Source organism: Epinephelus lanceolatus, chromosome 13 (genome assembly GCF_041903045.1).
Source record: "Epinephelus lanceolatus isolate andai-2023 chromosome 13, ASM4190304v1, whole genome shotgun sequence".
Taxonomy (NCBI): Eukaryota; Metazoa; Chordata; class Actinopteri; order Perciformes; family Serranidae; genus Epinephelus; species Epinephelus lanceolatus.
The window spans coordinates 18,547,404-18,575,327 of record NC_135746.1 but is presented as its reverse complement, the minus strand read 5'-3'; the positions used below and the strand labels follow the sequence as shown (position 1 = coordinate 18,575,327).

The 27,924-nt window shown below is 40.9% G+C and overlaps 1 protein-coding gene across 12 annotated transcripts in view; it reads left to right on the top strand.

Annotated features, from left to right (window-relative positions):
• Positions 1 to 27,108, top strand: part of utrn (utrophin) — a 243,729-nt gene extending 216,621 nt beyond the window's left edge. For 7 of the 12 annotated variants that reach the window (XM_033647959.2, XM_033647960.2, XM_033647957.2 and 4 more), the window contains 7 exons: positions 2,709 to 2,774; positions 15,225 to 15,386; positions 17,792 to 18,029; positions 21,647 to 21,722; positions 21,992 to 22,075; positions 23,716 to 23,744; positions 25,715 to 27,108. In XM_033647959.2, coding sequence (XP_033503850.2) covers positions 2,709 to 2,774; positions 15,225 to 15,386; positions 17,792 to 18,029; positions 21,647 to 21,722; positions 21,992 to 22,075; positions 23,716 to 23,744; positions 25,715 to 25,723 — 664 coding nt within the window. In that variant the 3' untranslated portion in view covers positions 25,724 to 27,108. The remainder of the gene's footprint in view (positions 1 to 2,708; positions 2,775 to 15,224; positions 15,387 to 17,791; positions 18,030 to 21,646; positions 21,723 to 21,991; positions 22,076 to 23,715; positions 23,745 to 25,714) is intronic. The other 5 variants (XM_033647968.2, XM_033647961.2, XM_033647956.2 and 2 more) reach the window with 3 other exon arrangements.
• The last annotated feature ends 816 nt before the right edge of the window (positions 27,109 to 27,924 follow it).

The following is a 27,924-nucleotide window of genomic DNA, read 5'->3' as shown; positions in this document are numbered from 1 at the left end:
TACTGCACGAGTTGTGTATATAAACAGATGTTTTGCTCTTGTTCTGTGACTTTAATTTATCATTTGGATCCCTTATTCACATTAGAGTCATGCAAGAAGTTCTCCTCAGAAGTTTAACGTAACACAGTAAAAGAAATTGATATACAAATGGTCATTTGGGGGCTGAGACATTTCTTTACACATTTAAAGAATTGTTGAGCTGCTGTAGATCTTTGACTCTACAGTAAAGCTTCCAGACAGTCCTACAATTCCAAATTATGTCGGATGCCTTCATTAGTTGCTCCTGTGCTTCTTGTAGGGGAGATGTTTGGTGTTTACTTTCAGTACACTGTGAAACAGGTCTCAAATTGACACTTTCAGGTCAGAACAGAGCATGTTCTGCCAGTATCTATCCAAGAACCCTGTTGCTTATCACAGAAATATGAACTGACTTTACTGAGCTGTGACGTTACAAAGACAGAACGAAGGAAATAGCATGTTTACCACAAAATGAGGGTGAAAAATAAGCATTTTGCCCTCATTTACTGTCATTTGGAAACCTGTCTCAGCATGAAATTACAGACAAATGAGAGAGGCAAAAATGTCTCCCCCTCAGAAAGCAGCAGAATAACTGGCCATGAATCTGCTCACATTAATGCTCCACAAAGTTCAGTGTGACTTTAAATATAGGATCATTACTGTCAGCCTGAACTTTTTGATATATCCATAGTGGAAAATACTGCATCTCTAGATATTTTAGAAACCCTGAGTGCAGAGAAAAGTTGCTGCTGTGGTACAAGAAGTGTCATTATGTTTCAGTAGACTATTGCATTTCTTTTATTGTTAAGTGTCAGGGAAGGAACAAACAGCAATCACAGTATACACCTTTGAACATTGTGTATCTGCTTTTTATTTTGCGGTGAACCCAAAAATTAAATGTCAAATGACTGTCAAAGTCTGCTGGTAGCTGTTTTAAGCTGCCCACTTCAAATGATCCTGCTGCGTACATCAGCACACCCATGTACACAGTGTGTGATCTGCAGTTAATCATCACCAACGTCACAACACTAATGTTCTGCTTTGCTGAGATTGAAATCCTGTCATGTTTGATCCGAAGATAGGTCTGAATATAAGGATCCCAAAGTATCACAAATCCCGTCTTGCCGCTTTTAATGAATCTCTAATCAGTCCAAAGCTTATCTTCCCTAAAGCGGACAAGGGTTACTTGTGTCAAAACGGAACCCAGCATCCTGCCACAAAAAGCTTTAATCATGACGGCTCGTCTGATGCAGCGCGCCTCTGTCTGGCCTGTAACCTTTCACTGGTCACACACCATTAACCTTCGCTCAGCGTCTCTGCCTGCATTGTTTTATCAGCAGTGACACAGACATGAGCCTCGTGAATTACAATTTTAACTGAAATGTAGGACGCTGACATTGTAGATTATAGTGTAGCCTAAAGATTTGCATGGGGAAATGTGCCCAGTGATCAGTGGAATAATAACTTTAAATATCTCCCTCCCCGTGCATATGCTGTCATAGGTCAATTTCATTCTAAAGTTAAGTGTGTGTGTCCTTAATCTGCTGGTCAACCCTGCTGCCCCCTGTTGCAGAGCTCAGTAAATTAGGGGTGCAAGGGTACACAGATGTCACAGTTCAGTTCATACCACAGTTAAGAAGCCACAGTTTGGTACAGGTTTGTTACAGCAGGTTTGTTTATTTTTTGTTAATGACGGATACATTCCTCTTGCTGGGGTCTGACGTAACATTTTACCTACTGGCAACTTTGGTAAATTACTTTCATTGTGAAAATTAGGAACATTTTAAACCCTTTTGTGTTTCACTTAATGAACACTGAACAAGCACTTTCCCAAAAAGCAACAGGTCACAGCAGGCCATAAAACTGAAAAGCATCTCATCTGCTATGAAACTGAAAAAAAACAAAATATAATTAATGATAAAAAAACAAAACTGGTGCATTAGGAGGAGAATTTTAATTAGTTCCACCTCAGCTATACTTGAATGTTCAAAGCACCCAAACATTTATCATCCATAATTGGCACATCTGAGTGATGCCGTTGAATGCATGTTAGGTTAGATGTGTCTCCATTGACACTGTCCTTGTTTTATATATAGCTCTCTCTCTGTTGCTGTTTCAGCTGACCGAGAACCCGCAGGCAGGTCTTCCTGCTCTGGCATTTGATTTGCGCTCACCACAATGTGACTGACTCACCAGTCCGCTTGTTTGCTTAAATGAATATATGCTGATAACAGCGTACGGCCAAAAGTTTCCAAGTGGTGCTCACGCTTGTGAACTTTGACTCTGTATTGCATGCAGCCCCTGTGTTCTGCATGTGGCTGCAAGCACTGAAGTGTGGCCCCTGTATCATGGCGGTTTGGTATGAATTCACAAAATGGCTGCTTTGTCTGAATATATGACCAGAAATCAAAATGTTTTACACACAGACACATGCACCAACACACTCAGACATTTCTGCTGTACAAATGTCTCCACAAATATGTTTGTGCACACACATAAAAGACCACAAAGTTGTATTTAGTCACAACTTGAGTCATTCGTCATTTACCCTTGGTGTGCTACTGTGGCATTGGGCTCCACATCTGTTGACATCACAGTTCTGCATTTTGATGAGACGATGGCAGCATTTGAATGCTTCAGTTTGAACTGGTAATTAAAGCTTCAGTCACTGATGAGGGTTTCTTTCACAGGTTGGCTCAGATGGAGCGCTCCAACGGCTCTCTGCCCACAGACAGCAGCTCAGCCACAGGAAGCATGTAAGTCACCTCTTTTCATGTCCAACAGTTATATACGTTTCCACATGACATTCAATGTGACCGCACATTTCCATCAAACCTGAGCAGCAACAAAATCAGGTCCAGAACTGAGCCTAAGACATCTTCTGATACATCTTCCCGTGCACCGTTTACCTGTCCGGGTATCCCAAAAACTTTCCTTCCCTGCTTTCAGTGTATCGAAACCAGCCAAAGATTTAATAAGGTCGCTTTCTGCGTTCCTGAAACGAGATCAGGAGAGAGCGAGTGAGAATTGAGAATGATTTTGAGAGAGCAAAAGAAGTGTGGAGTGAGAGGGGAAAAGAAGATGGGATGTGATTGAATACAGCGGGAAGGACAGGACTTTAGTAGAAATGTAATGGATTAGAGTGCCAACAATGAGAAGTGAGAGTGATTGGTTTCAGGATCTCTGATAACGACCACTTATCTTTGATCAGAGGAGATGAGGACATGGCAAACTTGAAAAAGGAAAAAAAATCACAAAAAACGGGGCTGATGAGGAGCACAGGCGCTGAAGTTTCTGATGTGTGAGTGTGTGTGTGTGTGTGTGTGTGTGTGAAGACATGTGCATGTCTTCTGTAGGCCATTTGAGTTGAAGGGCGCATTTGGCTCTTTTCTCGACTGAGATCCTAATCGGGGGAATGAGCTCTTGAGGTTCAAACGCCCTCTGAGCTCATGGACACACATGTGTTCAAACAGAAGCACACTCACACTTTTTACTGTGTTCCTGTCTTTGGAGGAAATTACTTTCTGTCCTGATAGCCTGTTTTGATAAGGCTCCTGCAGATCACAAGATTTCCCACATCATAGATCGTCATCACAGATTTGGAAATCAGCAATGTGTGAAATGAATTTGCGCATGAGAATATAGCAGATACAGGAGATTTTTTTTTTTATCTCAACAATTTCAAGTAGCACAAAGCCAAAAATCAACTTTTTTACACAAATGTGTTCAGAAGTGTTAAAAAAGTGTGCACACAGAGGGTGGAGAGATTCCCAGTATGCCATATAAACAAGTTTTGGGATTTTTAAAAGAGTATTGCAGCACAACAGTGAAAAGGCACATAGGAGCACGGTTAAAACCCTTTGAGCATCTCAAGTGAAGATGAAGCAGCGAGCTTGATTCTGTTGTAGGGTGTATCCCCCTGCTGATGTCTCTGCATCGTGTGGACCACTGCTCCCACACTTCACCTTCATCCGACCTTGCCGCGTAGAAAAGCGGTTTTAGAAACAGAAGGTGTTCGATTGAAGACTCCCAAAAGCTCTCTTCACTTTTCAGCTGATCAATAGAAGGACGGGAGAGTAGCAAGACAAAATGTGTTGGTGAGCAGGAGAAGGTGGATTTATTTTCCGTAATGCGAGAGAAACACATTATCCCCACTCCTCCTTGCTCCATTGTGCTTTGTACTCGGGCTTATTTAAGAGAAGAAGCCATTATCTTTGCCAGCTCCGGAACAACACTGACGCCAGCACACACAAGTGTGTAGAGCGCTAATGAGGTGAGGGAGATGATGGTTTGATGAAGGCTAATGGGTTTAACAGCAGAGGGAAAAAACACCCACCAGGGCACATTTAGAACATAATCATAGTTCTTGTGCTTTCACTCACTTTCACATCAGTGTCATTTCTGTAAGATTTGCATCCAGCTCTGCTGCAAAACAACAACAGCCACAATGTAACTATGAAGACAATAAAGTGCAGGATAAAAAAGAGCTAATTTAAATGCAGATCACAAACAACTCCAGAACTAGTGCATTTTCCCAGCACATATTTTTAACAATAATGGCTGTGTCGCACAACAAAGCACCTGTGTGTGTGTGCTGCATAATTTACATTTCAGGAAAGAAAATATCCCTTTATGAGCTGATGTACATTTTTTGTAATGCAAAGCCACATTTGGTTATTATTATTATACACAACCAGGCTCTCAATGGAGAGTTGGGTTTGGGTTTGAGACACAGTATATAATTTTATTCATTGCAGTCTGAATGAAGGCTGATACTCACTATTATTTTTATTATCGACTGATCTGCTGATAATTTTCACAATTAACTGATTTTTCATTTATTTGTTGTATAAAATGTCAAAAATTATGCAAAATGCTCATATAACAGTCTCCCAGAGTCTAAAGTGACATCTTCGGTTTGCTTCTTCTGCCCAGCCATCAATTAAAAACCCAAAGAGTCTTCAGTTATTATCATAAATGTCAAAAAGAAGCAGCACATTCTTACATTTAAAGGGAAGCTTCACCTGATTTGCAATGAGATGAAACCATTTTAGAACTGTGAACTGACTCAGTCTCAGCAACAACTCCGCTGGCCAAATCGCCAGCGGCTGGTTTTAGAAATTAAAGCACATCGCCTGTTTCAACAGCCAATCATCCCCGCAGAGCCCTCTGTTTTTGTCCTCAAGCTGTGCCGGTGTCGGATGGTGGGTCGCTGCTGCTGCTCGCTGTATGTGCTTATGCCCCCTCCACACACACACACATTCTCATTGACTGATTATTTGCTGCTGGGTATTTATATTATTTAGGCGTATTTGTAATGAATGCAGTCCATCTGATGCTTGTTTTGATCACCGTTTCATCACTACAACAAATGCAGCTGTAGCCAGTATCTCACTATCATGATCCTCACTTATATTTTAAGAAGCTACAAATTATATTCAGCCACAAAATAAGCCTGAAAAGCTGGAAATCAGAACAGAAGTGCAGAGAGTTGTTGCATAGAGATGATACACCATCTCGCCTAGTTGCATTGGTGTGAACCGGCAGGTTTTTACAACGTTGCTGAATGGCACATTACAAATCGTTGCCTGTTTCAACTCGTCTCGTCATGAATCTTTGGTCTGAACTGGGCTTAAGACAGTCCAAAAACAGAAGGAGACATCAACAACTCTTTGTCAAATCCATAAACTAGAGTGCTAAAACTCAAATTTTTGATGTCATAGGGTATAAAGTCTGTAGCTGCTCCATAGACACTGAATAGTAAAAGATGGTCTAGGGGACACTGAGAGCAGACAGGGAAATGTTCTGAGTATATGGGTACATTTTCTGTTGCAGAACTGAGAACACTACAACAGACTAAAGCTCATTTGGGTGTAAAAAAAAAAAAAAAAAATTCTGTGGGTCCACAAAATCAATCTCCCATTTATTGTCTATGGAGCAGCTCCAGACTTTTTTACCCTGACGTCACAAGTTTGAGATTTACTTCTCTGGTTTTTGGCTTTGAGAGAAAGTAGATCATGTTCAGAAATATTGATTGTACTTTCCAAGGCAGTGGAAATAATATATTGGAATTCTTAATTTAGGTGCTGTTCCCCTTTAAGAAGCTGAAACCAGCAAATGTTTGACATTTTTGCTTGAAAAATGACAGAACGATTAGACGATCATCAAAATAGTTTGCGATTAATTTCTTTTTGGTTGATTAGTCGACTAATCACTGCAGCTCTAGTCTTCACAGTACCACTAATTAGTGAAAAAGTATTGGCTCCATCCAGTTTGTCTGCTGTTGTACGTTATTATTTTGTTCAGAATAATTAACATATTTGAATGGCTCTTGATTTTGACAGAACCAAGAGATGTTGAGACCTTTGTGATGAAAATTAGTACTTGTGACAGTCATCATTACAGCCTGCTTTATTCGCTGAGAATAATTTAATTGTACACTTAATATACATCTTTGCGGGGATGTTTTTTTTTTTTTTTTTTTTTTTTGTAAGTCTGCTGTATTTAAATGTGATAATGCTCGCTTTATTGTTACTGCGCTGCAATAAAATGTCATTCACTGTAGTTGTGATTGAAATATGGGCTGTTTTAAAAGGCCAGAATCTGTCTGCAGACGTGTTTTAATATGCTGACGTGTCCGTCAAGCCCTACTTTTAAGGAAAAAGTAACTTGTAAAAATAGCAGTATTGTGCTTTATATATACACCGCTAAAGTAGAACAGCCCACTCAGCCATATCTTGTCTCCAAAGAGGAAGCTGCACATTGTGTTGTCAGAAGATTTCCTCTTCTTTTTAATGCCTTTGGTTTGGAGTGGCCGATTGTCTCTTTTTGTAAGATTTATTCTTTTTCCGCCTACAGCTGATTTCACTCAAGCCTCTTTGTCTATCACATCATAGCTGCTGGTTGTTTGTGAGGAGGACACACACACACACACACACACACACACACACATAGAAATGATCCCCATGCTTGACACGATGGTAGAAGGTGCCTTCTTGGCAGTGTTTAAGCTTATGAAAACATGCATAGTGCAACATGGATGACTGCGTTTACCAATTACATGCATGTTTGGCATTTGGCTTGTATTTTCTGATCGCTCAAAGCCTGCAAACACTGATTTGGACTCGCTGCCAGCTGTGTAGTGATATCAATAATTAGTGTGTGTGTGTGCGTGTGGGAGAAAAAACTGGAGATAAAGTATGTGTGCCAGTGGTTTCAGTGTTTGTGTTTGCCATTTTGGTCTTGCATTGCTTTTATCTAAAAAGCAATCCTTAATTAGGAAGTCGGTGTTGCCTATTTTCTCTGACCTCCAGCCAAAGCGCAGTGTTGTCATCAACGCCTCGGGGCGTCACCAAGGAGCGAGACTCCCCGCTTCGCTTTTTCCAGCCTGGCTTTTTTTTTTTTTTTTTGGGTTATCTCTGGCTTTCCAGTCTTTCCCCCAGTGCTGTCTCTTTTTCTTTTTTGTCTTTTGATATTTTGCCCTTTATTCACATCCCTCTCCTTTAATTTCACCAGCTCTTTTCTTTTTTAAGCCCCCTTTCATCATGCCCTGTCCTCCCCTCTTTCGCTTCTCCTCCTTTCATCATTTTTAGTCGTAGTCTACTCATGTTTTACCTTTGGGCTTAGGCAACCTTCAGATTGAACACTAAGCACAGAGGTAAACACTGAAAGACCTTCTTTTTGAAGCCCCTGCATCATAAACAATACACCTGGACTTTATTGTGATCAGTCCCCAAATGTGGAAGTCCCACAGAAAGCAAGCTTTTTAATATCTTACCAGAGGGGAGGAATGAAAGACTTGTAGACCTGTTTCCCTCTGTCTTTATCTCTCTCCGTTTCTCTCTGAGCTCAGCCTAGGCAGCTGATAGCGCTATTCAGCTTGAGAGGAGCTGCTTGCTTTGTGATATGTTAGCGAGGCATCAGGCCCAGGGACCATTGTTGTCAGGTAAAGACTGTAAAAGTCCCCTCAGCCACATCCCCGCGCACCCTCACCAAGCACCACGCTCACGTTCACAATGCATTGCAGCTAATAGCCTAGGCATTCATCACCATTATTCATACTTAATTCTTCTCCCACACTGATGCTCTCTTCTTCTTTCATCTCTTTCTTCTCTGTATTCCCTCCTCTTCAACCAGCACCACACTGCCCAAGCCTCCCGTCCTCTCTCTTCCTTCTCCCAGTATTCCAGAGCAGGAGGTTGTGAGCCAGCTCTGCCTCCTGCCGTGCCCATTTCCACACGTAATGATCCCCCTTCCTGCTGTCCTCAGGGCTCCTTCTGCCAGCCATAATGTCCTGTCGCAGTGTCTTGTTGCCAGGGACCTGCCTAATTGGTCACTCAGTTTGGGCAAGACCCCCGTCCCCCCTAACCTCAGCAGACATCAGTGCCTCCAATATTCAAGTTTCTCTACAGGAACTAAGCCTTTCTTCATCGTCCTTGTCTCTCTTGTCACAGCGAACCCATATTTCAAATAGAAACCTGTGTGTGTGTGTGTGTGTGTGTGTGTGTGTGTGTGTGTGTGTGTGTGTGTGTGTGTGTGTTGGTTTATTGCTCCATGTTGCAGCAGTGGCAGTGTGAAATGTGACATCCTGTCTCTGCCAGATTTCTTTGTGTCATTTATCAGTAACTCAGCAGTGTCAGCATGGCTTCAGTCTCAATGTTAAAGTGAAATTGATGATAAACGACACATATAGCCCAATTTACACTGGACTAGTGTTACCTGGGAACCTCTTGTGATTTCTAATAGTTGCAGAGATTGTCTATGATCTTAATCCTGTGCAAATCTGCCATGTCTGTAATTCTTACGTTCATTAATCGTACCCGCTTATCCTGTTAAGGGTCACTGGAGGGAGCTGGAGCCTATCCTAGGTGACACTGGGTGAGAGGCAGGGTATAACTTGGACAGGTCGCCAGACTGTGACACATAGAAACAGACAGCTATTCATGCTCACATGCACACCCAGGGGCAATTTAGAGCAAATTTAGAGTCCCCTATTAACCTAACCTGCATGTAAACATGTAAACTCTACTCAGAAGGGCCCCAGCTGTTATATCCATAATTTGTCAAGTAAAAATGTTACCGCAAATTACCTACCATATTTTGCCAAATGCAGAGGTCGTGGGGTAATATTAGTCCCGCATGAATTGGCATCTTAGTGATTTTGGGTTGTATTTAGATTTATCTGAGCCTGTTTTCTGCCTCTGTCCCTGTTAGAAAATTATTGAGGCTGTGTTGGAAACAATAAATGAAGGTTTTGACAGCATTTTGGGTGCAGGAGGCTCATCTCGCTACACAGCATAGAGACCCAGTTGACGAAAGTGCAACCTCAAATCCATCAGAGGAGCAAAATCTCTAAAGATGATGAGATGGATGTGGCAATGTGTGGCAGCGTAGGTCATATTTGTTTAAAATGGCAAATGCACCTGCCCTTATATAGTGTCTTTATAGTGTTCACACTGCTCAAAGCACTTCTACCCTACGTTTCAAATTCACACACTGGTGGCTGAGGCTACTATACAAGCTGCCACCTGCTACTCAATTTTTAAACATTCACACACACTCACAGTGGTGGCACAGCCTTTGGGAGCAGTATGGGATTCAGTATTTTGCCCAAGGATACATCAACACACTGGTTGGAGGAGTCACGGATCGAACAGCTAATCTTACGGTCAGTGGACAACCCACTCTACCTCCTGAGCCCACATTTAGAAGAAAAAAAGGATGTTAACAGTGTACATCTGCACTTGTGGTGCTTTGTAGTGTCTCTGTGTTGTGAAGAGTGGAGTTACAAATGACTGTGTGCATCATATCCTGTGGATAATGTCAGTAAATTTGAGTAAAATACAGTCTTCCCTTCCCCGCATGAATACACTGCACAAAACACAGGCATGGGGGGGTAATTTCTAAATCACATGAGGTCTCCTGGTAATACTTGTCCTGTGTGAATAGGGCTTTGTGTGCATGCATATGATGAAAGCTCTGTAACTGTTTCAGAAAGTTAGATTAGTATAAGAAAAGAACAGTAAAGACAAAGGCATAAAGAATGTTTGGAAGAAACTCTATGAAAGAAAAGGCAAAGAAGAGCTACTGGTTACATGAGATAAAAAGAAGCAGGGAAACAAACATTACTTTAATTGAGAATATTTGAGTTCTCTGTTTAGAAAGTTTAATTTATGTCTCTTTTATCATTTGTGCCTTTCATTTTGGCAAAATATATGAAAAGGTTCAACTTGACACAAATCCCTTTCTTAAAGAAAAGAGCTCTCTAAACTTGTGCTTCAAATCACACGGGGAGCTTAGGCTGGTTAATGATAAAACCCCTTTTTCTTACTTTAATGTTCATGGAAGGCTCCTGGCTTGGCATATTATTCCTTTTATCTAAAAAGAGGTGAAAGCTTCATTCTGTGTACCTTTCATTAGCTATCCACTCGCCGCAGTCCTTGGTCATGAAATAGTATAATTACCGTCATCTCTGAGAGAGAAAAAGTGTCCTATTCCTAACCTCTCGTATTATACATGCGGTGATAATAGCATTCTGAATATTTTCTGAATACTCATTGATTGTCTCCTATGGTGAAATTCAAGGGTGTCTTATGTAAAACCTGAGACGTTTCAGTTTGCCAGCTTGCTCTCCAGAGCGTATTTGATTAACCTTCTCATTACAGTCAGGGATTATGCACTCAGCTATGGTCTGGCTCTGATAAGAGTGTGTGAACCAAGTTTATGGCAAGTCACCGCTTATTTTAAAAGGTGCAAAGAGTTCCTGCCTGCATGTCACTGTTTGAGGTGTGGCTTAAAGTACAGCACAGTTTCCAACTCAGAGGTCAATGCAGCACACAGCGCAGCACACAGCAAATAGAGAATAGCTTGTTTGTCATTGCTGTTGATGCAGAGAAAGTTGCACCTACCTAAACTAAATTACCTTCCTTTTGATATGTCTAATGGTTTACACCCTCTTCACAGCAAATGAAAATACAGTATCAATCATTTAAAGAATTATTCCGTTTTATTGCAGTATTCTCATAAACTCCATTGTAAGCTAGGACTGGGACACAGTTTTTATATCTAAATATTTTTATTATGTTAATTGTTGGTGAGGATGAAAAGGCATCAGTTTCGTAGTTATTTAATAGAGTGCTTTGTAAATAAAGGTTTTAAATATATTGTCTAGTGGATGCGGTTTTAATATGCTGCGTGTTAAATTAAAAGGTGCGTGTTTACATTTTCTAAGACAGCCAGGCCTTCATCATTTGTGCGTAATCATGGTCTAAGGCCATTCTAAATTTGTTCATAGAGTACAAACAAATTCAGGAAAGAAAATATTTCTGAATCCCTGATTTGTGTGGAAAACGTTTATACCCGCACAGTTGTAGCACAGATTTGTGCTTACGTACTGTTTGTGAATGAGGCCCACTGAGAGGAAGTCCAACAAAGCAAGAATCATATGCAGTCAGGTGACCAGACCGGTTTTAAACACTCAGAGTTTGGTGAACAATTAAATTATCACCAAACTGTTTGCCATAAATGTCCTTCACAGTTTATGACTTTGCAGTTCAACCCAACCCACCTTAGTTAACATAGTTATGCACGCACAGTTTTCTATGCAATGATTTCCTCACTTTAACTTTCAAATTAAATTGTTTTGGTAATCTAGCCAAATTGTTGGTTCGTTCACCATTGGAATTTGTTGTCGCCATGTAATCATGTTCCCAGATTTCAGCACTTACTATAGTATCTACCATTTCTTATAACCCAGAGAAACAATGGCTAAAGCTGCAAAAACATGTATTATATGTATTATAAGTGGCAGCAGACCTTTTGTCTGTAATAGTTTGCCTCCAGGTATATTCTTTTTAAAGTTACGTAACCGCTGGATGTTAACGTCACAGAATGACAGCCTGAGCACTGCTAGATGTTTGGACAGGGCTGAATCCATGAATAAAAATGGCAAAAAGTCAGCAGTGGATAGAAAGCCACACGTGGAGTCACCATGCCACTAAACTTTCTCAGCCAAACTTTCTTTGAGCTGTCAGACTGGCTGTGGAAATTACAGTCACTCTGGCGATGGAAAGGACTTTTAAATAACAGTCTGCCATCTTTTCTTTTCTTTTTTTGTTTGTGTGTGCTTGTGTGGTTGTCAGGTTTTAGTCTTCAAGGCTCAGGTTGTGTTTCAGGATGAAGGTGACAGCTGGGCTTTGGCAAGACCTGCCACCCCTTTTCAGATCACTGAGATAGCACATAAAGAGATCGACACATACGCACACACACACACACACACACACACACACACACACACACACACACACACATTCAGGTACACAACAGCAGACACCAATAGCCATTTCTCCTTCTCTCCCTCCATATCTCATATATCATCTGTCTGCCAGGCTTCTCCTCTTCTCTGCTCCCTCCATCTCCTCACGGCCCTCCCTTATTCCCGTTATCAGATAGTAGAGACTGACACATCTGTGTTCCACCAGTGATTGTGGAGTTTACAGCGTGGCAGACCTACAATAGCTAAAGATCTAATATATCATGGCAGATACCACAATCTGTGTTTAGATTAGCTTTGTTGGAAGCTGCTGTTTCTATTTGTGTTTACAGTAAGCTGGCTTTTTTTCTCTCACAAGCGCATTTGTTACCACCCAAAGGCTGTTTGATGTCATCTGACCTTTATTCGTGAGAGAAGACAATGAAACACTGTGGTGGCATCAGTTCATTAATTTTACTGCCACATATTTAGTCAAAACTGACCTAAAGGGTAAGTTTGGTATTTTACAACCTTGACCCCATTTTCCCATGTTTCTGTGTCTAAATGACTAATGGGAAAAACTATTTTTGAAATTGGTCCAGTATTGAACAAGACAGGCTGCAATGTAAACCCTCAGGGCATATGTGTGCTGTAATTTTAACTCCACTAAAAGTTGTTTTTGCCCCAGACAGGCCAGGTTATTAGTCCGAGTGTCTGACAACATAATGGAAAGGATCCCTACAGACTTAGACCTTTTTGTGAAAGAATATGACCATTTTTGTTTCATCCGACACCACCCCGATATCGCTGGCGCCTAACACTTCAGACTCCATTTAAATAAACAGTAATTTTCTCATCCTGAAACACTCACACTCACTCATTCAAAGTAAATAGCAACAAAATAAAACTCACAAAAATCACCTTGGTTCATCTTTCCACTGTTCCAACAATTGCCAACTGTGTTTTGGTTGAAATAAACCCTTAATTCACCCAGTTAGATGTGAAAACATGCTGCAAATTATTGTTGAATTAAATGGAGCCTAGTGTGTTTGGCTATGGAGATTTCAGGGCTGTTTCTGGTTAAACAAAAATGAACTTACTCTTTAACAAAAAGGTCTATCTCTAGGGATCCTTTCATTATGTCGTCAGACGCTTACAGTAAGCCCCTTTACACTGCACAAAAACCCACTCACACTTGCTAATATCTGGCTTTTGTATTAAATGGGAAAGATTACAATAAGCATTCACTCCCAGGTCAAATAACTTTGCAGTAAACTTGGGTATTTATTAAATACCCAAGAGCTGGAGCTGTTAAATTTGTTGGCCCCAACTCTCATCGACTTTGACCGGCAGTTATGGAAATACAACACCTTGGTGGAGTTGCTAATTTTAGCTTCTTTACCAGAAAATACAATAATGAGCTGCCACAAATTACCATCCGTCTTCTCACACAGCGCACTTGTGCATCAATCCAAATTTAGTCGATATGGAGTTTGAAAGACAGACTCAATTAGTAAGAAATATGAACAGGAAGTAACCATCGTAACATTTTAACTGTTTACTAACCTGGACTTTCCGTGACATTGAACATGACACACCACAAAAATAAGAAAGGCATACTTGTCCGCCTGCAGAGCCGGGTACACTGCTCTGGTCTATAGGCAATAGAAAAGTAGCTAATCACCTATTTTTAGTAGGTGTTTTTCTGTGTTTAAAAAACCCACATACATGCACTAATTTTGGTGGAAGTATTATAATAGCAATCTGAGCCTGTCAGAGGCAAAAACAAGCACTTTTATTGGACGTACATTGAGTGGCGAACATGCCCTGAGTGGTTACATTGCAGCCTGTTTTGCCGTGCCCGGCTACAGTCCTTGTGCTCAATACTGGACCAATTTTAAAACATTTGTTCCCATTAGTCGCTCAGACAGAAACACAAGGAAAAGGGGTACAGGTTGAAAAATACCAAACGTACCCTTTTAGACTAGAATTTGAATTTTTGGCAATTATTTTACCATATTATTATAACTCTTCTTTAGGAATGTGCAGTTTTCCTAATAACAACATATGAATTTGTCACAGACATTCAGAAAACTAGACATCTAATGCTAAAGCAGGAGCAATTAATCATTTGAAAGCTAGCAGGAGAGATAGGCACAGCTAAACCTAACCATAAACAAAATTTACTCAATGATTTTCCCCAGCTGCCATCTGTAATTGAAAAATATACATTTTGATGCAATACAATCTTGGTAATTCAGTTTGTCTGCCACATAACTTAATGAGGCAGTGGCTAGACTCCTGCTGAAAGGTATGTTTAGCAGAGGAGCAGCTTTTGAAATCACGGTTGAATGCATTCAACTAAAGATGCCTTCACTGATTTCAGTTTACTGTTATTTATAGTAGACACACACCTAACAAAAGAGACAGATATTTAATCTCTGTAGTGATGGACTTTAAATAATCAGAATGACGTTTCTCTCCTTAAACAGATTAGAATGGTGATAGAACATTTTTGTAAATACCGTTTCCTCAGATCTGCTTTTTCTTTTACTGTAGGTCTTTTGTAGTTTCTTACATAACTTAACACGCCTGAAGGGTGTAAAATGAAGGATTACAAACATCCCTTTTGTTCTGCAGTTTGTTGGCCAGCCTGAAAACTTTAAACTTTTTTTTTCTCAATTTCCGTGCTTCTGTAGTTTCTGCTCTCTGTAGAGCAGAACTGTTATATGCTAATTTCTAAGCATCCATTCCAAGTTCCAAACATAATGATTTGCGGTAAGTAAGTTACCATAATTCTTTCAAACTGCAAAACATTTTTTCAGTTTCCGCATCATTCATGTGCTGAAAAAAGACCTCCCTGCACAGCTGAACAGAAGGTGAATTGAGCAGACTAACGGGGACAAGATGTCTGAGCTCCTCACTCATCACATTACTCTGCACTCACTCCCCACAGGGATGACGAGCATGCCCTGATCCTGCAGTACTGTCAGACGCTGGGTGGGGAGGGCTCCCCCTGCAGTCAGCCCCAGAGTCCTGCCCAGATCCTGCAGGCTGTGGAGAGGGAGGAAAGAGGCGAGCTGGAGCGGATCATAGCTCGACTGGAGGAGGAGCAGAGGTAAGGCATTACAAACGTGAATCCATGTGGAGAGAGAGGGTCGTTAAGCCCCAGAATATAAGGAAAATATCACTTATGGTTGGACAGTTTTCGTAAAATGGGCAATCAGGTCTGAGTTGTGGTTTCTTCAAGTTAAATAATAATGATAATAGTTATATGGAAGCAGAATTTTCTACAGTACATCAAACTCAGTGTTTATCTTTTCCTTTTCATTGTTGCTCTGATGTTTGCTCACAGTCTCTTGGTGTCATTTGAGTTCATATGCTCATTGTCACACTCCGGTGCACAGTACATAAACATCCACACACTTCCCGTACCCCTAGTGTGTCCCGCACGCCAAGTCCTTCCCCGGTTTGATTAGTAAATGGAGATGGCTTAGAGACAGACTCGCTCTACAATCTATTGTTGTAGTGGTGCTTTTGCACAGCCAGTGGCTCGACTGGAGTGATTTAACACTGATTACACACACACACACACACACACACACACACACACACACACAGGCACTCGGGTAGAGTGAGGTTGAGAGAGAGATAGCTTTATACTGCCAGACTCATAAATGCCAACTTAAGCAAAGCACGGCAGCTTATGGTTCTGCACTGAGAGAGGGTAGGTGGGGTGTGAGGAGGGAATGAAGCGAGAGATTTGGCAGGGGGTCCTTTATGTTTGTCTATCCACTTCAAATAGGATTTCACTGAGAAAGCAGAAAGCAGAGGTAAACATGACTGTGGTATTTTTGTTTGGCCCCCCACTGTGAGGGTTCAGGAAGGAGTCTTTTTTCAGAGTCGTTCACTGATAAGAATAATAATACATAACCACATTTGGTAGTTTGTTGTAATTATGTAATCGTAGTAAGTATCACACAAGAGAGAAGCCTTCCAGGGCAAACAGTCGCAGCGTTACAAAAACAGCACAGCACTAATATTTATAAATCTTGACAACAATATGTAATAATTAAATTAAAGCCCAGTTCTCAGAAACATGAGTCCTCTGATCTATTTATACAAGACTCCCTGGAATACATCACTGTCAAGTTAATGGTTACACATTGCGACAAGTCTCACTGCTAAACAAGCAAGTAAAATATTAAAAACATTATTTTAAGGGACCCTTGAATACTTATATAAAAAAAATAAAGCAATTACATCAAATCAAATATCTGTCAGATATAATAATATGGTCTCAGTTTATTTGATTTGCTCCAAATCACCCAGCCCTATATATCCTATACAGTAGACACATGCATACTGACACCTATGTTTCTGTTCACAATTAAAGTACATCGAAAACATGTATACATACACAGCTCAGATACGCACCTTTTGACCTGAGTATATAAGGGGAGAATGACAGTAACCTTGAGATGGATAGAAAATGAAAGAAAAAATCATAATGTGTCTTAGTTAGGCTACGAGTGAATGCAGCATAAGGTGCTGGCATGGATTCGTTAAGTCTCTGGAACTCTGCCAGAGAGATGAAAAACATTATTCCTAAACACATTTGGCGTTTTGATGATGGCGGTGGAAAGTGCTGTCTAACACATCTGTCCAAAATCACCCACAGGTGTTTAACCTGGTCTAGATCTGGTGACTGGTAAATTCATAGCATATGATTCACATGATTCTCATACTCATCAAAACATTCGTGGCCTATGGATGGAGGCATAGTCATCATGGAAGAGACCACTCCCATCACCACTCATTTATTTATGGTTTTCCTTTTACCCAACTGTAGTTTTAGTCAGGTTTTGGGCCACTCACAGGCACCAGAATAGCTTCACTGCTCCTTGGCAGAGATCATCCAAGTTTCTCACTAACTCTAACTCACAATTCTTCCAAAAAATACCACTTTATTTGGTGTTTTTATGCTGATGGTGGTGAAGAGCATTGTCTAAATTGTCCCATAGGTGTTTACTTTGATCTCTGTTACATTACATTTATGCAAGCACTGTCCTCAACATTTTACTCTGCTACATTTATCAGACAGCTGGAGTTAATAGTAACTGTACAGATGAAGATTTTATATACAAAACATAATACAACACTCACATGGGCTGCAGAACAAGTACTTTTGATATTTTCAATACACTACGATACAATACGCTACGATATGATACGATACGATACATTTTATTGTCCCCGTAGGGAAATTAGTCTTGGACTCAGAAGCTGCACAAGTATTGCTGCCTGACAATGATAGTCCAGAAGTAATGAAAAGCACACACCATAAGGACATTTTGCTGATAATATTATCTCATTTTTGCTTCAGTGAAGTTTTAAATGTAGGACTTTTACTTGTAATGGATTATTTTTGCTTTGTGGTTATGCTACACATGTTAATGGCATGAATACTTCTTCAACCTTAGGGTTTGACGGATTCATTTAACCTTCTTCCTTCTTTCCCAGGAGCCTGCAGAGGGAGTACGAGCAGCTAAAGGAGCAGCACGGCCAGCGAGGGGCCCCTGCTGGAGGCTCCTGGGACTCAGAGGGTCCTTTTGCCCATCCTGACGAGGCCGATCTTCTAGCTGAGGCCAAGCTGCTACGACAACACAAGGGTCGGCTGGAGGCCCGCATGCACATCCTGGAGGAACACAACAAACAGCTGGAGTCTCAGCTCCACCGCCTCCGACAGCTACTGCACCAGGTGACAGAACGCTTCACGCAGATTTGTTGGGCAGTTTTATCCCGAGAAGCAACACGTTATGGCTGAGAGGAGACAGAGATAGATATTCACAGACTCCTACTTTACAGAAAAATAGTCCTCAGGAAAAAAAATGAATCAGGGTTGTTTCTTGTTGTTGTGGGCTTTTGCCTGACAACTGCAAAGTGGACTTGTTTGAAATGGAATCAGACTGCAGCTGTGAAGAGGCCATTTGCAGAAAGAATGGCTGTAGTTTTGGTGCTTAGCAGACAGAAAACAACATAGATGTTGTAAGTTGTCTTCTTATAGAAAAGGACTTAAAACCTGACGTATCTTAATCACAATTACTTGATATAAAAGCAAGTTAGAAGCATTTGTCAGCTTTAAAAAGCACAGTATGTGGGCTGTTGCAGTAACATGGGAGAGCTAAGATTTTCTCTCAATACACAGTAATGCAGATTACAGTTTGTGGCAGAGTTTACTCTGGTGATTTAGTCATGATTTTAGTGTTGTTCTTCAAAGTAAATCAAATCAAATCATTTCTTCCAGAGGAATTCTGATTTCTAAAGCCTTAATTTCTCATGAAGTTCTTTTCTTTTTAGTTCATTAGGCTTGTTGTTGGGGAGCAGCAGGGCAGCAATCACAGCTCACAGACTCACTCACACACACCAGCTGGCAGTGCAACTCATAAAATACAAAAACTCATTTAAAAAGTGCAACGCTCATACCAATTGCCTCCAATAAATTAAAGGATTCTTAAAGTCATTTAAATAAATCATCAACCTAAGTATGTACTTGTGCACCTATTAACCTCCACGCAGGCATCCACACTTGTTTAAATACAAACGTGCTGACACATTCACTTTTTATTTTTGGTTTGTTGTGTCTTTGAATAACAAAGCTGTTCATCAACTCTCAGATTAGATCCTAATCATGTCATTACCATTCCATCCAGGAGTCCAGCACCCATCTCCAGCCTCTCTATCAATAACTTCCAGATTTGTTTATGCCCAGCCTAATTGCTCACCGAGGTTGGATTGTTTTGTGCCAAGTGAGAAATGCACAACCCTCAAGCCAAACAAACAGCAATCCCGACAAATCAGACTGAGCAAACACAGGAGCAGGTATTGGCTCTCTGGTAGCTGTGGCAGCACAGTAATAACTCACAACAAATATGGCCCGAGGAAGGCAGCTGATGTGACTCGGCAGATTTTTAATGGATGAAGATTAACAATTTGACAGAAAGAATGGTTTTGTGCAGCCATTGTTTACCATATTGGAGATTTCCCTCCGTTTGTAGACTTCAGATACATTGTTATGTAGTGAGAAAATTCAGAAATGTTTCTTTTCAAGTTAAAGTCTTGAATCCTGAAAAGTAGAAGTACTCATGAGGCAGCGCAGTGGCCCCTGACAGTGTTATATTATCATATATTACTGTGTATTTTTAGGTTATTACTGAAACATTATATTCATTCAGGACTCGGGGGGTACACCCTGGACAGGTCACCAGACTATCACAGGGCTGACACATAGAGACAGACAACCACTCACATTCACACCTACGGACAATTTAGAGTCACCAATTAACCTGCATGTGTTTGGACTGTGGGAGGAAGCCGGAGTACCTGCAGAAAACCCACACTGACACAGGGAGACCATTGCAAACTCCAGACAGAAGGCCAATACAGAAGTAGTTATAACTGTCAAATACATGTAGTGAAGTAAAGTGGAAAATAGCATAAACTAAACATGCAAGCACTTTAAAACTGTACTTTCTTACTGTACTGCATGATGTGCCAGTTGTTGTAGAGCTGTATACAGTAAACTGTCAAAGTCTGTCTATAAGATACTGTTTCCCTGCATGTACTTAGTTTAGCATGAGCTTTTTTCTGCACCATGTCATCCTCTCCTGTGTGTTTATTGTATTCATAGGGTGAGTCTGATGCTGATTCCGAAAGACAATACATGCACACACTAATCGCTTACACAACTACCTGCATACACTGAAATACCCCCACGCTAAATAAGAACTTCTGTCTTCTGACATTTAAGTCCCCGGAGTCCTGATGATATGTCAACATGTCTCTCCATCAACCGAGGCATTACTGCCGAGCTGCAGAATAATAAATCCAGCCAGCCTGATGCATGCACTAAATTCACACTCCTGAAGGCTGACCAAATCCCTGACCTTAGCTATTCTAAGAGGAGCCTCAAGACAGTGGCTGTGCTCGAGAGACGTTTCCAACATGTTAGCCTTTACTGGCACCAGGGGCACCAGGAGATGAAGGAGAGGAAGAATAAGAGGGGTGACGAGGGAGGGGAGGGAGGCAACATTGATTCGGTTTCTTGCAGCTGAAAAGCTGGAGGCAATGTGGGAGTCTGCCGTAAATGTCACCAGACATCAAGTGTTCGCTAGTGTGCATCGGAGCAACAAAGCGTGTTTTCACCAATTGATCAGCTGTCCACAGTGCGTCAGTTACACAATCCTAATCTGTATCTGATCGATAGAGATGCTGTTTTGTTAAGGTTTTTTCTTGAAGTAACTCGGCTTTTTACTGTCATTGAGTTCTCTTTTTGTGTGCTTGACAAACTGCTTTTATCAGATTTTTCTTATCAGCCATGACTTGAATCTTAATTTCAATCATAAAGAATGAAAAAAATATGATCATCACTTCATCTGTGGATCCGAACCAACGATGAGGAATCCAAATTTTAAAAGACTGAGGGCATGACAATTTGTTGTCTTATTTTAGCGGTGACATTACTGTTTCCTGTAGTGTTTCACAGCCAATCAAAGTGCTCGATGCGAAGTGCTGCTCAAGAAAAGATGGTAAAAACAGCAATTCTGCCCTTTGTCTTTTCATTGATACCCAGGACACGACAGGTTTTCTGTAGTCACAGTGGATAGCAGTGTGATCCAAAAAAGCCAACCAAAAAGCAATCTGTCACAGACAAGACGCCGTCCAATACATAGTTAATATAAACATTGCTAGATTACTGCAGGTCATCTGCATTCAACGTCTTACTCTGCAGCACCTGTGGCAGCTGCATTAATGTCAGTCATATCAGCCTCGGGTGAGATGGATTTCCAAATGTGTTAGACAGGAGACCTGTGGTTATAAAGGCAAGACAAATACCCGCCTTCTCCCTCAGTGAGGAAACTTATATTGCTGCTTTGGATATGGACACAGTGTGTATAATGTATTATATGGACACAGGAATATCTGCTCTTGTGGCTGGATGACATGACTGTCAATCGTTCATGCTGGCAGTGCAGGAATTTCTACTGTTTCACTCAGTAAAATAACTCTGCACTTAGATAGAAAACTAAAAAGCTAACTATTCAAATGTCTATTGAGGTCTTTGAATGTGATTGATACGGTAGCATGTTAAACTGAAGTCGGGACATTGGCAGAGACGTGTTTATGAGCAATGTTTTTGTACACAAAACAACAGCCTCATTGTGCCGCCCTCTGGTATTCCCTTGTCTCTGCCTGGCGCTGTGAAGCACAGCTAATTTTGAACTTGTCAAGCGGATGCCAAGCGGAATAATTGTGTTATAATAATGGAGTTTTCTTTTTTTGTGTGCTTTCTTCCCTCTGTGTGTGTGTCTCTCTCAGCCGGAGATGGACTCAAGGGTAAATGGAGTGTCCTCTCCCACTGTGCAAGATAGAGGGCCACTTACTGAAAACTCAGGTGGGACACTCAAAAAGACTTGTACGCTCCGACACAAACACTCATACTTCCATTGATCTCAAAATATGAAGACCTGTCCTTAGAATTCAATCACTATTACAGGAGCTACTTTTTACAGCCTTTCTTAGCAGGTACACTGAATGTTTGCTTGCACGCTGTTTCTTTGCAAATGGAAACTTGTTGCTCTTTGTGGTTTGGTATCGTATTAAAGTGTCTGTGGTAACTGAAATTCAGTGTGTGTGTGTGTGTGTGTGTGTGTGTGTGTTCAGATGAGCTGCTGGACTCCCACCACAGCAGCTCTGACCTGGCAGATGTAATGGAGCAGATTAACAACTCCTTCCCTGCATGCAGTCGTAAGTTTCCTCCTCCTCCTCACTCCCACCGTGTCTTCCTAGCCTCCGAAGGCAGATTTGTGTATCGCCACAAGGACGCTGGTCAGCAGAAAAATGGTGCATGTCACTCCATTTAACTGTTCATACTTCATCCCTCGCAGGGGAAGTTCATGTGTAGCATTTGAGATGAGTGAATTAGGCAAGTTTGTACCTACCTACCTAAAGAAAAGTGGGGGAAAAAACAACTTTTTTCTCAACCACATGTCCTAACATTCAACATGAGACCTATTCTTTTAACAGTCTAAAACTCAAAGATATTCAGTTCAAAGTCATACATGAGAAAGAGAAGCAGAAAATCCTCACATTTAAAAATCTGGAAGCAGAGACTATGCAGCATTTCTGCTTGAAACATGACATAAATGATTCATTACTTATCAAGACAGCTGCCAATTAATTTCCTGCCAATTAACTGCTTAATGGACTGAATGTTTCATCTTAAAAAAAAGCAGCTAAGCTTAAATCTTCACTGCTATTATCTAACATTTCAGATCATTAAAGCAATATTAAATCAGAATCTGTAGATGTTTGTGCATCTATTAAATTTGCAGATCTGTGACTTGAAAATCTTAGTGTGTACACCACCAAAAAAATTGTATATCCTCCCATTCCTAGTTAGTACTTTTCACATATATGATGTCTTCTATGAGGGTCTCCATGCAGGTATGATGCAGCAACTTCAACTGAAATAGAAACAGGACGTTGAGGCAGGGGAGAAACGGTGGCACTTTCCTGATCCAATCAACATAATCAACAATTTCTACTTGACTAATCCTCCACCTATTAATTGTTTCCTTGACTTCCTCTCACTGCCCCTGTTGATCCCTCTGCCTTTTCCGTCCTCTTCCACCACCTCACACACTGCTGCTCTGCATCCCACTTTTTACCTCATACCATCATTCGGCTTTGTTTGTGAGTGTATGTATGTATATGTGTGTGTGTGTGCACTGTGAGCTGTCATGTATAAATGATAGCAGCTAGAGCAGCTGTTTTCATATCTGTAGTCATGAATTCAAAAGGTCTTGTCCTGTATTTCAATGAAGAGTGGTATATTGAGTATGCTTTTTCAAAAAGTGTGTCTGTGCTGTGCATGCAGGTGCCGCTGCATCATGACTTTGTGGTTTTGATTATGATGAAATGCTTTCTCAAACACATAGATTTTTTAAATACAGCCCCAAGGTTTTTCTGATTATCATTTAATTTTGATATTTGATATAGACAGAGAAAACCTCAGACACTCATTACTCTTTATTGCAGAATTTGAAAGGATATCTACCTCTGGCAGCGTTAAACAAATAGGAAAATAAATAAATGTGTTCGAATAGCGAGTTAGAGTTCACTGACTTTAAATTGCATTCGAATTTTTAGAGTCAAAACTCCTATGAGGGCTTTAGTTAAAAATCCATTCTAATCTGGCTGATGCTTCAACGTTATTAGCATTTGGTTCCTGCACAGCTCCGAGGCACCGGGACTGAACGGCACATTGCTGAGTGTGTGCATGAATATGTGAGAGTCTGATAATTTAGTGTAGACTTATAAAAACAGAGATGAACCTGGGAGTTCAAGCGTTTAACTACTCTGTTGTCTCTTTGCTTTGTCTCCAGCAGCCTCGAGCCTCTCTTCAAGACCACAGGTAAGATGAGGTTCTCCTGCACCTTAAGATACACAGCACCTTTATAAATCACTCTGTATTTCCAGCCTCATGGAAGCTCCTTTGTGCTCCACTGTGTGTGTCTTTTACGGGTCACTATTTGAATAATTGGTACAGGTGAGAGAACTTTGAGCAGAGCTACATTTTAGAGGTAATTACAGCTGCTGCCACAAAAGTAGTCCCCTCCATGTAGCCTTCACCTGCCTCAGCCTTGCACATTTGCAGGCCTGTGAGAAAGAGACGGCTAATGGATCTCTCCAGAGTGCCATTAGCTGCTCCTCTCATTCCCCCAGTCTGAGGCCAAGGTGCATTTTGGGACAGCAGTATTGTGAAAGCAGTCGCCACTGACCTCTTCCCACTGTAATTTTTTACCCCACTCTGGTGCTTCTCTGGTCGCACCATTCTTTTCTGTCCCTCACTGTATTTTTAAACTGCTTGGCTCTTCTCTTCACACACAGCTAATGCCTTTACACACCAGTTTAAGTGCTTATTTGTTACATGAATCCATCTGTGGTGGCTGTTCTAGGAGACACAAACTTTCCCTTTAATTTCTACTTTCCTCTTTGATACCCATAATGCTTTAAAGGGTAGTTGGGATCGTTTGAAGTGGGGTTGTATCTATACATAGTGAGTGTATTATCTACAGTTGACGGCAGTCGGCATGCTCTCAGTTTGGAGAAGCAGGCAGGAGTACTGACAGGAAACCTAAGAAATGCACTGTATTTTAGCAACATAAAAAAGGCCCAGCTAAGAAAATAAATATCAGTGCAAGTGTACGCAACATATAGAATATTCTCTCCCCTTTATGTTTCCGTCAGACAGTAATGTCCGGTAAATGAAGCCATTATATCGCCCTCTTCAAAGCACGACTCCATTGAGAAAAACAGTAATTTAACATCACTGAAAACAGGAACTGCTGCCTGAATCAGTTGGTATGTTTGTGCGTTTAAAAGCATTAGCTCAGAATCACCAAAGTTACACAATAACACAAACAGTCTACTTGGCAACAAGCTAAAATTACTGTCTTTGTCAGTGGAATCTGGTGTCTTTAACGAGCATAAATAGGGAACTAAAGCCGTTGACGACTTCCCTGTAGGAAAGGGCTGTCTGCGACAAGGTAAAGTGGTGAAAATATTTCAAACAGAGCGTACACTGAAACTGATATTGACTTTTTTATGGAGGCTAAAATATGATTTGCCGCTGCCTCCATCCACAGCAGTACATTACTTAGCTTCTGTAGCAATACTCCTGTCCGCTTCTCCAAACTAGGGGCATGCTGACCATCTATGGATAAGTACGTCATACAACCCCAGTTAAATTGATCCAAATTATCACTTTAACTTTCAGCTTTCAGTGTTTTACACCCCTGAATTTCATTTAAGGAAAGTTTTGAAGACTCTATAATGCCCGCAGTACATGCTTTGTATCCAGTACACTGAAATGAAGTGAACCAAACTTCTTACGTCTCTTCAGTCTGCTTTTGCTGGTATTTAGTTGAGTCATCCTTTCACTTCTTCTTTTTTCATTGTCCTTGGCAAACACCGTGCCATACACTCTCTGTTGGTTTCCACGCAAGGGCATGGGTGAATAGGTTTGAGTGCCTAATTCCATTTCTGAGGAGACAGCGATGTTTTGTAATATCTCCCCTGCATCATCCACACCCACCTCCTTCCTTTCCTCCACACTGAGCTCCTAATGGACTGTAACTGGCTTGAGGGACTGCAGTCCATTTACCAGCTTTCAAACCCGATTACTCCGGTCGAACCTTTGATATTTCCACACAGTGATGTCTTGATGAAGAGAAATGAGGCGGATTTATCTGCTCCGCTACAAGACTACTAACTTCCAGCGGGCCTACTTGAACCCAGACGTGCACTTATTGCACCATTGTGTTGTAAAAGGTACCATTTTTGTTGTCATGATGATTTCATGTTTGTTCCTTTGTTTTGCAGGTGATGTGAGGACTGTCACCACATGTGAGTGTGTGTGTGCGCGCAGCAAGTGTTGGAGGAGACAGGACCATTCCCAAACACACAATCCCCCCCCCCCCCCCCCCCCGACCCTAAATCCCAAAGACGCACAGGACCAGACAACTTAACTACTTTTACCACCTTGTCTTGTACTATGCAATCTGTACATTTTATGAACTGTAGATTGTACCTGAACATGGTTCAACATTTGTCAGTGATTTGTTTAGATATGCAGATGAGTATATGGACACGGGGCTTTGTATAGTAAAATATGCTTTTTTGTTTTTGTTTTTTAGAGGGTGGTTTGAGATTTGTGTTTCGTTCTTGTTAAGTTCGGCCCTCACTGGGAATTAAACTGTTACATTTTTTGTCATTCCACTGCTTTGTACCCTCCAATTGCAATTATTTGTCAATGGAAGTAGCCACAGGTTTCCATGTTTTGGAGCACACACAGTTCCTGAGTAATAACATCTAATGGCCCAAAGGATCGTTTTGAAGACGTCACTTCTTAAAGCATCAGTTTTATTTTGAAGATCTATCTCGTAGCATGCTTGATGTCAAGTTCCCCTTTAAAGCATTGATATGCCGGCAGACTTTGTGTCAACTGCGATTTGTAAATGTAAACTTTACCCCTTCTGTGCCTATACAGTTTGTCATTCCACGTGTGGAAGACAGAGATAAGAGTTGATGAATGAAAGTGGGATTCTGTATAAAGAGAGAGGTTTTGGAGAATGAAGATTTAAATCTACAGTTGTTCTGAAATTGGGTTTGTAAGAGGCCCGCTATCATCATGTAGAATAGTTGTTTTTTTTTAAGATATATGTTCAGAAATCAGAGGAAAGCCATGATTGCCTTGCTACCTCAGACTCATAGACACAGTTTTGTTTTCGTGGTTTGTAAAGTTGTTTTAAAACAATTGTGATCATTTACAGAACAAGAACAACCTGGTTTAGCATTCTAAGCTTTAGCTTACTGTATTGGTGTACACTGCAATGAGGAGATACCAAGTAAAAAAAAGTTACTATTACTGTACCACAATGGGTCTGTGGCCTGCTGAAGCTAGCCGCCCGTTTTGACGAGTATTACTTTCTGTTGTTGGTTTTTCCACTGGCCTTCTAGCACTGGTCCCTCACTGCGTTGTGTTGTTGTGCTATATGCTATCCTGTAAAACTTGTGAGACTGAACAACACTACTATAACCTCCTCTGACTGTAGACTAATGATGATGATGTTGGTGATGATTTTAATGATTCCAGTCATGATGAACCATACCATGGCAGAACTGTGTCGCTTCTCCTGAGGTATGTAAAATAGATTGACCACACTACGTGTAATATGGCTACGTTTTATTCTAAATAAAATTTTTATAACAAGTATGCATCTGCTTTCCTGTAATTATTATGAGTATTATTTTACTTTGTGTCTGTTGAAGGGTTACTTTGCTGATTTTCAACCAGCTTTGTATTGTAACAATGGCTGAATCCAAACGTCCACCCTCTGGTCTTGTAGACTGAGCCCTCGTGGACTTCAGTTGTACGTAGTGTGACGTATTTACTGTTATCACTGTCATCTGTGAGGGCAGACTGCAGTTGACAGACAGCCCTCGAGACTGTTTACTTGTTGCCGTGGAAATGTTCAACTATTGCTGCTGTCATATTCATATATATGTCATATAGGTTGATGAATAGTGACGAACTCATCTGTCTCTGCAGATAACAAGATATAAAACCCATGTATAGCCATTTATAGCCCAGGACTAGAGCTCAATAAATTGGGTATTACTTACATTAGAAGACCTTGGCCAATTTTTTTGGCTTGTTACACTGCACAGCCTGATAGGCTTCAATGATACAATGCATTTTCAGTCCCTCTACAGCCTATACTTCTACATATTTCTGTTTCATGATGTGGCTGAATATTAATTCTAGCCTACATAATTAAAGTAGCCTTTTAATAGGCCTAAATATCAATAACTATTTAACATAGTAAGTTTTTTTTTGTCCATTCCAGACTTCCCAGGTATGCGCCCACAAAGTCTGCAAGTGCGGTGAAGTCCAGACATTTGGATTCAGACAATATTTGGGTAGTATGTGTAAATGAACTGTGGTAAACTTACCTCTATCTTACCAGCACCCGGATCTCCCTGCTCATCTCTCAGCTCAGATCCACTGGCTGATCTGGCAGATTTTTGCT